Source organism: Watersipora subatra, chromosome 11 (genome assembly GCF_963576615.1).
Source record: "Watersipora subatra chromosome 11, tzWatSuba1.1, whole genome shotgun sequence".
Classification (NCBI taxonomy): Eukaryota; Metazoa; Bryozoa; class Gymnolaemata; order Cheilostomatida; family Watersiporidae; genus Watersipora; species Watersipora subatra.
In genome coordinates, this window is record NC_088718.1 from 2,449,181 (window position 1) to 2,465,892 (window position 16,712).

General features: G+C 35.2%; 1 protein-coding gene across 1 annotated transcript in view; it reads right to left on the reverse strand.

The window, feature by feature from the left end:
• Positions 1–615: 615 nt before the first annotated feature.
• The window catches only part of LOC137408553 (chondroadherin-like), a 29,976-nt gene continuing 13,879 nt past the window's right edge, over positions 616–16,712 (reverse strand). Inside the window, exons 5-12 of the mRNA XM_068095121.1 lie at positions 10,983–11,123; positions 9,379–9,480; positions 7,415–7,574; positions 5,841–5,968; positions 5,191–5,353; positions 3,454–3,654; positions 2,671–2,926; positions 616–1,431 (exon numbers count right to left, since the gene is read on the reverse strand). Coding sequence (XP_067951222.1) covers positions 1,275–1,431; positions 2,671–2,926; positions 3,454–3,654; positions 5,191–5,353; positions 5,841–5,968; positions 7,415–7,574; positions 9,379–9,480; positions 10,983–11,123 — 1,308 coding nt within the window. The 3' untranslated portion in view covers positions 616–1,274. The remainder of the gene's footprint in view (positions 1,432–2,670; positions 2,927–3,453; positions 3,655–5,190; positions 5,354–5,840; positions 5,969–7,414; positions 7,575–9,378; positions 9,481–10,982; positions 11,124–16,712) is intronic.

Genomic DNA, 16,712 nt, shown 5'->3' on the forward strand with positions numbered 1-16,712 from the left:
CGCTTTTAGGCAACATATACAGGCATTACTTCATATATGTTGAACATATAAATTCGTCTCTCCGTGTTACCAATAAATTTATCATTGAACTATACCATGTGAGCAACCTCTCGAAGAGACTGCAAGCAGAAGTTCTTGCAGTGTTCTTAAAAAGTTCTGTTGTACACGCAATGACTGTGATCTTGACTGGGAATGTCCGAGTCCAGTGGCAATGTAGTCTCAACAACTAAAAACATGCCCTGATGTAGGAAGCAATTTAAGGTTGCATGTCATTGCTGTCACCACTAGTGCCCCTTTTTTTGTTAATTGAACTCCAACCTGTTGTTTGCAGGTCAGGGGTTCTAGACCACTAGTCTACGGCTGCTCTTTGTTCAGTTATACTAAAACAATGAAGGGTTGCCTACACTGGTGCCTCGATCATAGCACCAGTGTTAAATTCTTCTCCCATTGTTTAGACTGCCAACGACACTGCATGACACAATGAACTACGTTACGCCAACAAGAGGACTTGCTGCTAATCAGTGCGAATTAACAACTCGGAGAGGAAGGCTGATCAGCTTTTACAAGGTAGGTGATGCTATTTCAATTTTTATTCTTTACTTGTTGTAGTGTTGATTGTGTGGCATAACAAGTCATTATAAAATATTTTATTCCTGCTAACACTAATTCTCTATTGGACAATTCGGACCATTTTTGTCAAATATTTGCCTTATCACACATATAATGCTCGCAAAAACTGTTTTGGTTACATACAGAAATATCAGCGAACACTTTTCATAGCCACCAATATAGTAAGTTCTGATATTAGCTGAAACACAAACACTAAATTTCATCAAAATGATATTACAAATACTTTTAACGTAAAATGCTTGTGATAATCATGACATAAATATTGTGATATATAATTATACATACAACTCGCTGTAGATACATAAAAGTACAAATGAACTGTAGCAATGATTATAAAAAATGTTTGAAAAGTTATATATAACCTAAAAAAGTTAGATGCATAAATTAGGAAGACAAGCTAGCCAGACCTGCCAAGCTATAATAAACAGGTATGTAAGTGAAGAGTATGATCTTGTCTTTGTGATATATAGAGGTAACAGGTAAAACAATCACCAATTTTGGCCTGTTTGTCGGAAGACAGTCGTGTATCCCAGTTTTCAATTAGGTTACGAATTGTATAACCTTCGTCCACGCAGCTCTTGTAGAGCTCATTGGTAAGCCGAGCTTTCAGTTATTCTACGCGCCTCAGACATAGGGAGCCTACTCTATATATACTCTGGATCACTGCTAACCCAGTCATACGCATCTAAGTCTATGAGTTGTCTCCCTTTCAAATGCTTGGGCAGGTCACATGTTATGTGGAGTAGGTGGGGCTCCTCTACTCCGCCATTTACCAACCAAACCCTCAGCCAGTAGAGATGTCTGCAAATAAAAGGTATACCATGTCAGGCTGCAAAGTCATGAGTAAAACTTATAAACATGTAACTGCTTACAGGTATTAGATGGTCAAGTTCTTTTGAAACAAAACGAGGCAGTTATTTGTACCAATAGCCAAAAGATAATTATTTGATTTTGCTAGTATTACAGGTTAGTAGTAGAATGACAATTGCCGAGTTGTCAGCGACTAAACCGGCTCGGCATCAGCATTCCATTATGGATGAGGAGGGGGTTTAGTTCTAGCTTTTAGTTCTGCAGAGTTCTAGCAACTCTGCAGAACTAAAAACAAAACCTCAAAAAGGGCGGAAGAGCTTCTCTGCGAGCCAATGGCCAGCTAGCTAGTGATGGTGACTCAATAAAAACACCTGACAGAAGGCAATGGCAAACCACTGTAGAAACCTGCTAAAAAAAGTCCCGGGTTTAGGAAGTAGGGGGAACAATGATCGCCTACTTAGAGAGGGAGGGTAGAATGGTTTGTGATTGATTGTATATGCTTTTGCACTGTCAAAGGTCATTTAATGCAGCGGACCTATAGCCTCGTGACCTTCTAATTCCCATCTTGAATGATTAATTATTTTATTTGGAATTTTCACCATAGCTCTTCTAGTTTCAATTATTAATATTGTTGTAATAAAAAAGGTCCTATTTGGTCCCAAACTATGTAAACACATTTGTAGACAAGGACAACATTTTTAATTTTATTTTATTAGTAAACTAGCTGTGCTACCCGGCGTTGTCCAGGTATTAAAAATCAGCTTGTAAACAATGAGAATTGGCTGCCACTTGTTATTAGCCTGGCACATTGCAAATGGATTATTTGAGCAAGCGTACTAATAAGAGCTACCTGCTTTGCACGATGTTATGTATAACCTTTTGGCATGACGCAGAGCGGTAGCATATTTGCTCCCATATAGCGACATATATCGCCTAAAGAATACATCGAGCTTGTGTGGCTTAGTTAGTGAGGTGTCTGACTGGAGAGTCCGACATCAAATCTTTTGCGATACGTATTATTTATTCCAAGACTTTAATAGCTATAAGTGGAACTACACCCATACCCACATATCTACATGCACACAAACTTTGAGAAATATATATATATATATATATATATATATATATATATATATATATATATATATATATATAGATTGAAAGGCTCTAAACGAAAACATATAGATGCAATGCTAGAAGTTTTGGGTTAGTACTGACTGGTATGCATACCTGTTGCAGTTCCATGGGTTACTTGATAGCTGTATTCTTTGAAGGTTGGGGAGGAATTGTGGGAAGGTTGCTGGAAGAGTTCGAAGATTGTTTTGCATAATATTGAGGTACTCAACAGATTTGAGGCTATACATTTGAAGGTCATTCTCTAGTAATGACCTGGTAATAGACCGAGAGTTTTGAATATTTAGTGTTCGGAGCTGGGGGCTGTCAGGCAGAAGTACTCCTTGTGTCCTCACACTCTTGTCCATGTTATCTACAGACAAGGCAGCAGAGAAACGTGAGCTTACTCTCATTCAAAAGCCAGATGATAAAAACATTTGAAAGCCAGAGAAGAGTGATAAGAGGCTGAGAGAGTGGAGCGGAGCTGAAAAGTTAAGAGAGGAGAAAGTGGCATGGTGCGGAGGTGGAGATGTAAAGTGGGAGGGTGAGAGTGGCAAGGTAGAAGGGTGAGTGGTGTGATGCAGAGATGTTGAAGGCGGGGTGTTGAAAATGGAAGGGAATGGCATGGTGCAAAGATGTCTAGGAGGGAAGTGGACAGAGATGTAGAGAGATATAGGGGCAGTGGTGTGATACCGATATGTAGGGTGGTCGATGCAAAGATGTGAAAGAGAGGAACGATGCAGAGATGTATTGAGAAAGGGCGTGATGAGAGAATCGAAGAGAGGAAAGATGAGGTGTATGTGGTAAAAAAGCCATTTTAGAGTCCAGGAAGCAATATGGATGAAGGATGCCCATAAACCACATTGGCTTTTGTGCAAAGGCTGAAGAAATCTCTCTCACCTAAACTGAGTGTATCCAGACTCCAAAGGCCATCCATAGCCCCAGAATCTATAATTAGAAGGGGGTTGTGTGAGAGGTAGAGGTCCTTCAGTCCCACCAAATCACTGAACAGGTTGCTGCTTATCCTCGTGATGACATTCGAGCTTAGATCTAGAGTTCTCAGCTCTGTGAGTCCACTGAATGTCTTTTTATGGATGTACTCTGTAAAACATTTATTATATATATGACAATATATTGACAATAATTTCATTTCAAATAGGAATTTGTTTCAAATTTTGCAATACAGCAAAAATAAAACAAAAAGTAAAATACATATCAGGTGCTTTTTAGTTGTTTAAATAAGATAAATTAGCCATTTATAGTAAAAGTCAGCCATTTGGACAACGCATTATAAAGAATTGTAGAAATATAACTTACAACTCAGTCTTAAAATTGCAAATGTTACTGCTAACGGTGCAATAATTTTACAAACGTTCTACAGCAATAAATTTAAATATATAAAACTCAATGTTTGTTTTTTTTGTTAAACTCTGTGTCTAGTTATAACAAATGATATCTAGCAATGGAAAGTCTGAATAGCACTAGATTTGATCTAGTGCCGCTCAGATTTTTTGCCACCTCCAGATCTAGATGCGGCGAAATTAACCATTACGCTACACGGAATACAATGAGTTTATTGAGTAAATAGTCATTACATCGATTAAGATACTCAGGCTTAAAGCGCTTGCTTGGGGTTAATAACTAGCATTGTTGACATTACTCGTAATGACTGTTAAGCTGGCCCAAAACATGAATAGTATTTGAGCAAAGATTTTAGTAAAGATCTAGCTTTCTAGGTAAGTTACTCAAATTCATTAAGTAATTATTACATTACGCATGCCGATATATATAGCTGATATAATATTCTATTACACGTGCCGATGTATATTTATGATATATTACATGTGGTATATATATATATATATATATATATATATATATATATATATATATATATATATAACTAGTCAAGTTCCAGGCATTTGACTAGTTATCTATATATATATCTATATATATATTGCTCAAAGTCCGTGTGTTGGAATTCCTTCCCCGTCTGTTGGAAATCCGGCTATAGCTATTATTAGAACAGCTGAGCTGGACAACAATGAAGACTCAAAGTCATGGCTTACTGTCATTGGAAGCCATGACTTATTAACTAGCTTAGGGGAGTTTTCTATTGGCAGTGTGCCAGGCCACTAGCTTGAAAGGTACAGTTGTTTGACAAAGTTTTAAAACCTTTACAGTTGTTTTCATTTGTCTCTTAATTTAGTTCAACTACAAGACACACTTCTCTCATGATATGTACTTTGAAAGTTATAATGGCAAATGTCGTTATATATTAAAGACAAATCAATTTTCTGTCCAAAGACTTTTATTACACGGGCAACGCCGGGTGGCACAGCTAGTATATATATATCAATCTCAGTTATATCATCGGTCATTTAAATTTCCAGTTAAAGCGAGGCTGGGCATTCATCTAGTCCAGCAATAAATTTTTTCATATTCTGATTTGTGTTAAAGCCACAGCTAGTTTTCTCTCTCTTGACTAACAACAGCAGCATTCCACATTCTTATATCTTTATTGCTGGGTTAACTGTACATGATATTCTACCTGTTATTCAAATGGTAACTAGCCAATCGCATGCATCGACTTGACTCAAACTTGCATTTTATTGGTAGTTGGTAGTGAAAACTAACCAATCATATTGTTTTTAAGAGTGAGTGCCTGCAGGCGTTTGACTTTAACAAATGCCTCTTTAGGAAGGTCTGAGATGCGATTGTGATCCAAAGTAATCTGTTGCAGTTCGCCTGGCAGCTTTTTTGGCACTTCCTGCAGCTGATTGGTTCCCAGGTAAAGTAACTGTAACAAGAAAAATACCGCTTTGTTTGTTTATTTTCATTTTTGCACATGGAAATAAATTTGTGAACTTGAAAACTCTGAGTTTAACCAATTATTTTATATTATCAATTATTATATTATCAATCAAAATCGTTGTTGGTGTTTCCGTTTTTAGCTTTCAACATATTTTCCTTTCTGATTTAGACTTCTAGGTGTCAGGCTAAATTTCCGATGTCCAGTTATTGCAGAAATTTGCATCATGATAGTTAAACGTATTTCATTTTTCCAGTAAAAACTATTTGATACAGTCCAGATTTACTACTGGCTTTTTTGTGGTAGTTCAACACATGCCTGAAAATTAAATAAGATTATTGACTAAACGACAAGTATATAATAAGAAAGGTTAAGTCTTATACCAAACTAAACCGAGTGGACTTGACGATGACTCATGTTAGAAAGTGGTTTGGCTGGTAAATCTGAACAAATTGCTGAAGCAAACAAAATTTACCTTTAACTTGAGCAAGGGTCTGAACGCTCTTTCTGATATGTTGGCTAGCAAGTTTCTGGAGAGGTCAAGGCTCTGTAGACTTTTAAACATCGAAATATTGTTCTCTTCAAGAAGTGTTAGCCGGTTTCCTAGAAAACATGTATTCAGAGACTACAAACACTTCGTCTGTTGGAAGCTCAGCCAGTCAAAGTACAAGTTATAGAAGGACTTTTTTATTTTTTAGGCCAAAGCTATGTTAGCTTTATATCTTTTGTGTGCTGATCACAATATGGTACCAGTGATACATTTACTACAAAACAAACAGTTTATGCAACACAAATACATGTATATAGTCATTTTTATGTAGTCAAACCTTTTCTCATGATGATCATTATTATTATTATTCACAAATGCAATTTTGAACATATGGGTGGCTCTGCATGTAGAGCAAATTCCGAAATAGAACTTTTAAATTTCCTTGTAACATTTCAGCTTTATAAGTGTACATGTACAGTACAGTGTAAGTGAAAAGGCTGGGTGAAGTTTTATAACATAAACTAGGCTAGTTTAGACTTTACACCTAGTATATGTTAGAGTGTTCAAGTGTGTATCTCTATCAACACTTATTTTTTATGTGTTGCCGAGTTTGTGCTTTTCCTTTTTTTATTATAAATCTATAATTGGTCAAGTTTATTTCATATACTTCAATTTGTGTATAGTTACATTATATATAATACATTCATATTAATTCAATGAAGTAATTGTTAACTTTTTGGACTATTAAAAAAATCAAATAGAATTCAATTTGTTTTTATAGGAATATTTGCTTCAACAATAGATAATGGTTTTGACAAAATAAGTAAAATTTGAGATGAATAAACCACATATAAAGGTTCGACTGTATCTGATCTAGCAGCAAATGAAGGTTTTTTAAATTTGTCTTGCATGATAACTAAAACTAATAATGTTTCATTGATGCATAATTAAAATGAATATAACTGATTACCAGTAAGTACAGTAGATATTATGGAATATAATTTACCTTTTAATTTAATTTAACCTTGATTTTAGTTTGAAAGTTTCGAATAAGTTAGAGAAACTATGCAGCTGATATTGATTAATTACTATTATCAATTGATTAATTTTATCAAAGTGTCAACTGTGAAAGATATTGCGGATAATCACAAATAAATAAACTATTTTGAAAAAAAGTGAAGTTGTCTACTCTCAATCAATTTTTGCTTTTGCTTTTCTTGCAAATTTATTTAACAACAATTTACCAGCAATAGTATTTTTTGTATTTATTTACTGAGTGATCTCAGGTTTATGAGATAAAGTGTACTACTTAAAATCTTCAAAATAATCGATTACCATATCAAAATTGCTCACCAATTAAATGCGGACTTTAAAAATGGGTGATAATTATGAAAATCCCTTTTGGTTGGTGAGTTGATGCGGCATTGACATACTTTTAGACTGAATAAAACAGCAAAGTTAGCCTCAGTTCACACCTCTTTTAGGCTTTCAAAGCTTTCATATCTTTTCATGCAATGTTAAGCTACAGCATACAAGTGAGATAAGCTCCATATATTTACCTGCGAGATTAAGCTGTTGAACAGTACGAGAGACTCCTGTAGGAATTTCTTTGAGCTGGCAGTTGGACAAACTCACTGACTGAAGTTTTTTGCTTGGTATTTTAAAGACTGTTACATTTTCAAGGTTGTTGTTATCAAGGAACAAGTATTTCAGCTCTGTCTGAAATTGAAAGATACATGTAAATCTCATACTAATATTTGCTTTGTCATCTAAAACAGAAGTGTTTCTGCAATGTGCAATTACTACAATGTGTATTGTAGTAATTGTACATTGTAGTATTGTATTTAGATTTTGAAATAATATTACGACCAAAAATGCATTGTTTTATGGAAAGTGCATTGTATTTATTTAATGGTCAATGATTTATTAAATAGTAAGTAATGAAAAAAGTAATGTAATGAAAAAGTAATGAAAAAGTAATGAGACTTTTATTGCAGTGCTAAATATTTACAATTTATTCACAATTTGACTCTATCTCCTTCAAAGTATTTGCCTTGGCTAGCCACACATCGCATGAATCAGAGTTTCCATTCCTCATAGCAGTGCTGGAACTCAGAAACCGTCAGCGCCTTTAGTTGCTCCGTCACAGCTGCCTTTATAGTGTTGAAGTCACCAAAATTCTGTCCCTTGAGGTGTTTCTTGACTTTGGGGAATAGAAAAAAGTCACAGGGACTTAAATCTAGAGAGTATGGAGGATGTGGTACAACTGGTATGCTTTTCTGAGCCAAGAATTCTCTTACAGAGAGTGCGGTGTGGGAAGGAACATTGTCATGTTGCAACATCCAGTTGTCCTTGATGGCTGGCCTTGCACGAGCAACTCGTTTTCGTAACCTTTCTAGGACGGTTTGGTAGAATAGGGCATTGACAGTTTGCCCTTCAGGTACAAACTCTTTATGGATGATACCTTTGCTGTCAAAGAAGCAGATGAGCATGGTCTTCACTCTTGATTTGCTCATTCTTGCTTTTTTAGGTCGAGGTAAGGCTGAAGTGTGCCATTCGAGACTGACGTTTTGTTTCAGGATCATACTCAAAAATCCATGATTCATCCCCAGTAACAACATTGGAGAAAAGATTTGGGTCAGTGTCAATTCTCTCTAGAAGATCAGAGCAAATGGCTCGTCTGTTCTCTTTCTGTTCGAAAGTCAGATTCTTGGGAACAAACTTTGCCGAAATCTTCTTCATTTCCAGATCAACAATTAAAATTTGATGGACAGTCACAGGATTTAACTGCAACTGTTCAGCAATCATCCTGACAGTTAAACAGCGGTCTGAACAAACTAATTCTCTGATTCGCTCAACATTTGCATCATTGTGAATGGATGATGGCCTCCCTGGCCGAGTGTCATCTTCGACAGAGTCACCTTCAGAAAATGCCTTGAACCACTTAAAAACCTGTGCTCTTCACAAAGTTGTGTCTCCATAAGCTTGTTGAATCTTTGTGTAGGTTTCTGTGGCACTGTGTTGAAGTTTGACGCAAAACTTAATTGCACAGCGTTGCTCAACTCTGCTGTCGCTCATTTTTGGAACGCATCTAGCAAATGTCCCTTACAAAAAACTGCTCTCAGAGCCCACCTGTTACACCTATGAGTTTCCTAATTGCACTGCTGATAGATAAGCACCTGCACCATAGTAGTATAGCAAGGGAGTCCTCGAGGAATTCTCCATTCTAATGCTATCTGACTTGTCTCATTACTTAATTAACAGACCTCGTATGTCAGCATTTAATATTTTTGTAACTTTTAAAAGGATAAAAAACCTTTTTAAATGAATTATTCATTTTGTTCTGTTATTTTGTTTGCTTTGTATGTAATAGTAATATAAGTGAAACATCATTGTGTTTAGTAATGTAGCATGTTCTAGTTACTATAATATAATTATCTCAACTTTTTTATCAATAGTGAACAATGCAAGCTATGGAGTTTTCTCCTCTACCTGTAGACAACTTCAATATTAGCTTACATACCTGTCTTTTCAAAGAATCGGGTGATATGTAGTCTATCTCATTGTCTGCAAGCTGTAAATACCGTATTTTCCTGTTTTGGAATAGAGTTTCCGCAGTCAGCAGCTAAAATCGAAAAAAAAATTCACTATCTGATGCTTTAATTTTTTCATGTTTGCTGCCTTTATACAGCACACCATATCAAAGTAATGTATAGAAAATATTGACACCAAAAACGCACAGATGTGCTCAATAATTTGATAATTTTTGTGACATCGTTCTGTAAGACTGGACTGATGGTAACAAAAACATAATATTCATCTTTATTAAACAATGAAATAAAATATATTTTAAAGACCATTTTCAAAAATAGTTTCAAACAGCTCCATTATCAGCAGCAAAGTTAACTGTACATTTTTTGTAAACACAGTTTATGTCAGAGCAAAGTACAGAAGAAATATAAAGGAAATACAAGAACAGGATATTATGCCATTTGTGTTCTGTTGATGACATGCGTCTCTATCAAGTGCTCTACATTTCTAAGTGTTCAAATCAGATGTTGATATACTAGTTAAAGCTAACGTTTACGTCTTTAATTTAGTAAAAATAGCTTAACGGAAAAATTCATAGTTTATTTTAAATTTTAATTCATCAATAGGACATGTGTGAGAATAAAATATCTGTAAGAGTGATAGATACTGTTTTCTCACCAAATGGCATGACAATTCCTAAATGCATTTATAAATTCTTTGGATTGGCCATTTTATTACATATAGAATATAAAGTGGTCTGAAAAACAAACAAACCTTCCTAGAATTTTGACCAACTACCGTAAATGTTGTTATAGTTGTTAGCCAATGCTTTGAAGTTGCGCTTATTATTTATCAATTTAATGAAGCTCAGAGTCTCACTCTCTTCAAATATGTTATTAAAAACACATTTGAATTAGTTTACCAGTCAAAATGCAGACTTGTGCTGCTTGTTAGTAGAAAAACAGAAATTTTTTTATTAAAGAACGTATTAAGTTTATTACAGTTATCATTTGTTAAATTCGTTATAATTAGCCATGAACAAACTCTGCTGAAGTTGGTGGCACTGAATTGGGGCTTTGTGGTTGGTTTAGGATGCCTTTAGACTGAAAATGTCCTTAGTGACTGATTTACAGTACGGCGATCCAAAAGTCTGACATTTTTTTAGGCTGTTTTTAGTAACATATTTGAAGAGAGGAAACTCTGAGCTTCATTTTGATATATAATAGGTGCAACTTCAAAGGATTGGCTAACAACTATAACAACATTTACGGTAATTGGTCAAAATTCTAGGAAGGTTCGTTTATTTTTTACACAACGGTGTAAATGTACCTCCAAATTATGCAAAAAATTTTGTGTTTTGAGCAATGTTGAGGCAAATAATTCTGTGTATTTTCGATTCTTTGAATTCTTACAATAAAGCTACCTGATTCGAACCACGTTCAGCATTCTGAAGCTCAAATCGTGTGCACCTTGAACTTAGTTGGTTTCCTCGCAACCAACATGGTTTAGATTGAGTTACTTGCTGAAAAAACAACACTTTTTCCCAAAACCCATTTGCAGCTGTTTTCGTCATAAACGTAAACATTTGATTCTTACCTGTATTTTATTGTCTTTGAGGTTTAAAGTTTTCAGCACCCTCATTCTCTGAAAAGTTCCCTCTATTTTAACAATAGAATTTCCTTGCAAGGTCAAATGCTCCAGTTTCTTTCTTATTGGGTCAAATGCCATGACTGGAATCTACAACAAACAGTCATATCAGAGTATACCGCAAATCTGATTAAGTAGTTTAGTTTTTAGTTACAAAGCAACAAGATAAGGGTTGTCCTTCCATACAAAGGATTCATTTCGACCCAATTTAGTTCTACTGGCTGTGCAGGTGTTTCGTAATAATGTATACTTTTGATGTTTATTTTGTTGTAAAAATTATTTTTGATTTTTAGCTTTACACACCTGTTTAGAAATGGTTACAAAATTTACCAAAATGTAATATCTATCTAACGCATTGTGAAATTGACTTGCTTTTTTCCATGAATAGTTGATAATCAGAAATTGTTCTTTGTTTTTTGGTACAATGTTCATTGCATAATTGTAATGTGTTTGCTTTTTTCTGCCTTAATCCTACCTCATGGAAGAAAGGTGGCTTAAAATAAAAACCCATTTACCGCTAGTTTCAGGAAAAAATGGCTTTATTTGTGTTTTGCTGCAAGCATATTTCTGTAAAGTTACTCATGCTACAAATATAAATGGTTTGAGTGAAAAACTTGTTAGCAAGCTAAGGTGGTGAACTATGTGTTTCCTCAAAAAAGGAAACACAAGAATATTATTGTTTCACGCAATCACCAAATTTTGTTAATGGAATGATGAAAATGCCGGCCAATATGGGGCTTGAATTAATGACATTCAGCTTATTAGGTTAACCCTCTAACTCACTGAACCAATCAGCCACTTTCCTAACCATCATAATAATTGCATTGATTCTCATTGTCTGAAGTTTATGACAAAAAAGTAAACAGATGGACAGATAATAATAATAATAATATGATTGTGTTTTTCAATCTTCTAAAAAAATCTTATTTTTACCTTGTATTTTTGATATTACCTTATGGTGAGATGGTCAAAAAATGCAAACAAATTTTAAACATAAAGCAATCTAATACACTCAGTAGGCTGTAAAAAAGTCTGTTGGTGTTTTCAACTTCACGCTTTTAATTGGTAAATATTAAGAAATATAAAACTATCTCAGTTTATGCTAAAACAGTAGCGATACTAGCAGCTCACCGTATCATAGTTATAACGTAGCCTCAAACAAGTGTAGTTTACTAGAAATATATAGATATGCTGGAATATCTAGAGATGGCCCTTTGTAATTATCATTTTAAGAAATTGGAAGAAAAGTTATAGAGCTGTTCACTCAAGGATTTAGTAACATCCCATATGTTTACTTCTGCCATCAGCCTCAAAGAGAGTACCAGACAAAATAGTAATAAAAAACTATCAGCAAAAAAAAACTATAAAAAACTATAAAAAAACCATATCAGCATTTATTAAAGTTGTAATCTATCTATATAAATCTCAGTGTTTGTCTGTCAGTCTGTCATTTGTTTGTCCAGTGATAGCGATAATGTTTTAGGAACGAAGGATTTGCTTGACACTAGATTTGAACTCGGAACCTCCAGGTCTACAGACCGGTGAGGTTATCCACTACACTATCCTTGCCATACCAAGTAATAATAGAGCGCATACTTATGCACCGCTAGCACAATTTAAGTTCATGATTCCGTTAGAAATCATTACGTGCAATGTGACGTAACGCAACGCAAGCTGGCTTCAGATGTAGGACATGGTTCTTATTATCATAAGTTACTAGCTTTACTAGCTTAAGTTACTCAAATTTATTTGGTAATTATTTTATTACGCATGCAACGATAGACATTCAACTCGTCAACATTTCAACATTTTGCTATAACAAGAGCCGTGTCCATCTGTCTGTTTGTCCAAAATCATGCTCGGTGTGTTTAGAAACAAGATTGCATCACACAGAAATCGAATCCGAATATTCAGATTCCCAGCTGAGCTACAATCTGTACCACTCGACCTCCTTTCCATACCTAAGAATAATTGTGCACAAAATTATTACACATGACGATCTCTCACGGAACTGCGAGCGTACGAGTATTAAATTTACTTTCAACTTAAATTGGACATATCCCTAATTGAGAATGAATCGTTAAAGGTTTACTTGCAACAAAATTCCCATTACAGTTATTTGGTATCAAAATGTTCCCCATGTCTTACTCTGCTGTTTTGTAGGTGCAAAATATGTGGAAATGTGATTGCAAGCTCTTGAAAGCTCAAAAACGAACAGCTAATCCCAGCCATCACGAAAATGCCATAGTTTAGATTCTTTATTTTGATGACATAGTCAAACATTGTGGTTATTGTTTTGACACGTGATGTTGTCACTTGAAATTAAAAGCCAATAAAAGACTCAATATAAAACGTCTTGTATCACTAGTTTATGACACACTTTGGGTTTTACCAGAAAGCCCGTGTCAAATATAGATGCTCGCTACTTTACAGTTTCGTTTTAGCCTGATCTTATCATCTAGTCGTAATCTGATCATGTGACCCATACTTCCTGCCAAATAGCGCGAACAATTTCTGCAGCATTTTTCGACTATCGCAGGTGACCAACAGGCTCGTCATGTTTATCAGAAGATGATATGCACTCCTTCCAGCTAAGTTTAAAAAACTAAACAAATTTTTAAGGTAGGTTTTGAGATACCAGTGTTCAAAGTGACAGCATTACAACGATGATAAAATAGACTCGTAAGGACAATAGACATGGTTTTATTGAATGCGTGAAATATATTTGTGAAAATATTTCGACGAATGAGGTTGCGTGAAAGTGTAAACAGAAGCCAACATGTTTAACTGTGTCCCATTTGAGCCGTTTTGGAAAGGGATTCCAATCTAGGGCGTTTTTATGATGACAGCGATTAACTGTTAGTTTTTTAGCTTTTAAGAGCTTGTAACACATTTCTACAGATTTTGCACCTACAACACAGCAGAGTAAGATATGGTGAATCTTTTGATACCTAATAACTGTAATGCGAATTTTGTTGCAAGTCAACCTTTAAAAAAAATCCATCTGGATTTATTGGTGGCTATTTGAGCGTGAAAAACTGATTCAATTTCCCATGATTCTCACAAGAGCTTTTTGAGACTAGTGTGTTTCATAATTTAACGATGAGAAACCATTTACAAAATTAAACAGTGCAAACAACTTATAATGACCCCATCTCAACTTCGGCACCGATTCGATTCCGTGGGCTGCTTTGTGTAGCCGAGCATCTCATACCTTAGTCTGTCCGCAAACAATAGCTTGGAGTAAAACAAAGCTTTGACTAGATTTTAATTCAATAAAATCTGTTTACAAGACTTCATAACGCGCGCAGCTGATGAATCCGTGTTATTGCAGAGCATGTAAGCATGGAGTGCCTTAATTTCTATTGTTAGACATGATTAACGATGAAACTGACTAAAAAGAAAACAAAAGCGAGACAAAACTTCAGTAGGCTACAGTTCCATTGTCGTAACTCGGCAACTTGATTCTTATCTGTCAGAGGTAAAGTCATCAGACGCATCAATGCATAATAGAGGGACATTCTGCATTGTTGTTGTTTGCTTAGGTAAAACAATGGATAAACATATGCTTAACTAAGCCTTGACTGGTGCTAGAATAAAAGTCAATTGCCGTGATTTCTCAGGCAAAGGCTGGTTCACACAACATCGCCGTATGACGGCGTTTTCTTTTTGGCAACCGTCTTATTTTGTGAACCGTTAACTGATGGCATTGACGAAACAACGTGGATACGTCGGGAAAGTTTGCATCTGCCAAAATTTCCCGATATTTCGCCGAGCATCGATGACTACCTTTTTAATGTGAACCATTTCAGCAATAGCAATTCGCGGTCGCAGATAGCGTTATTTATTTATTTCCGTTTATGATAGTTTCTGCACGAATAATATTTGATTCAAGCATGCAAAAACAAAGATGTTTCTTAAATTTAAAAAGAAAAATAGGAACACTATGTCACGGAGTATTTGCTGATGCAAATGCGGATGGGTTTGTGATAGTGTGAACATTGTTATTATAGATGATCACCTAAGTATTGTGGGATCAATGTTGAGATATGGTGATATAATGTGAACCAGCCTATAGCAAGATGAGATATACATGTATATCCAAATTTGGCAAAATGATGAGATTTAGGTAATCATAGCAACATGGTGAAATATAGGTGAATGTAGCTAGATATGACAGAGAAATAAAATATATGTAATCATAGCACAACGTATAGCAAAATAGAGAAATACAGGTAACCATAGCAACATATAGCAAGTTAGTGAAATATAGTGACAGGCTTGGTCACCTCAACTGACCGCAAGAGAGAAATTTATCGAACACAGCGAAGCATAGATTGATAGTAGTGGTATTAGCTCATAGATTTATGAATTAGGTTACAGAAAGGACGGCAGGCTTCATGATAGAAGTTTAGCGTGTCCATGCATCTAGTGCACCCGCTACAAACATGTTATGATAATTGTCTAGGTTGTTGCTATAAGGGCATTGCACTGCTATTACAAAGCACGAAATCAAATCCGCCCTTTCAGTCGATAACAGGAATGCAGTGATTGAAGCTGTTATGATGAAGGGTGCATTTTCAAAAGTTGGGGAAACATCAAAGCTTTTTATTGTCAAAGGAACTGAGGTTAGTTCAGTAGGAAAAGAGCCATTAAGGAGAACACTTTGTCAGCAAGTTGAAGAGAAAGTAGATACAGAGTTGTCTGCACCACAGAAAAATGAGTCATTTTAGCGCCCCATCATTAAGGTCGTTGGAGTGTCATACTGTGACACTACTGACTCCTATCAAATTTCTACTAAAGGCTTTTATATCAATTTGTGGTTTTGGTATCCTTGTAATAAATTTTATTAAAATTGAAGATTTTAATAATTCTCTTTTTATAGAAAACCGCGTTAAAATAATGTGTTTGTTAGCTTGAACAACTAGAATAACCACAACTTTATAACTTCAGTTTCAATAATTAAAAAAATTCGCATTTTATTAGTAAAATTTTTAATTTTTAATGATTATATAAGCTAGTAAACACTCGGTATGTCAAATATTTAGGAATACATAAAGCTATCTAATTTCAGTATCTGCACCTGCCGATAGAAACATTATACCTCATTTTTGTCGGCACCATAGTAAATTCCCCCTTCACATTAGCCTATGAATATAATGTCTTTATTTTCAAGTGTTTTGATCTTTTACAGAATACAAATCCATTGTTGGATACACGAAGACCTTCTCTATGTTGGATAATGACAAACAATTTGTTTACCTGTTACCTGAATGACTTATTCATCTCTTCGTGGCTCTAGAACAATCAACTGCCCTAGTTTATCTCAGCCATTCAGAAATAGACAACAGTCATTCGGACTCGCTAGTCAATGAAAGGTCAAGACCAAAGAAAAGCAAAATTGCTCACCCGCGAGCAGGAATACTTCAGCTGATACTTGAAAATAATAATAATAATTAAGGTTATGATGCCGGCAGCAGTAGCTACTAAGTTACTTTAGGATTGCATCTAAGTGCTCTCGAGTGGATCACTGCGGTGTGTGCTGTATCAGCACGAGGTTAATGTCTAACACAAGGGAGCAGGAGTGTAGTTCTTGATGGTTTCATGCTCATGACATTTGGTTTAAACCCTGATGACAGTCATCCAATGTAAAAAAAAACTTAATGCTCAGTTCTTTTG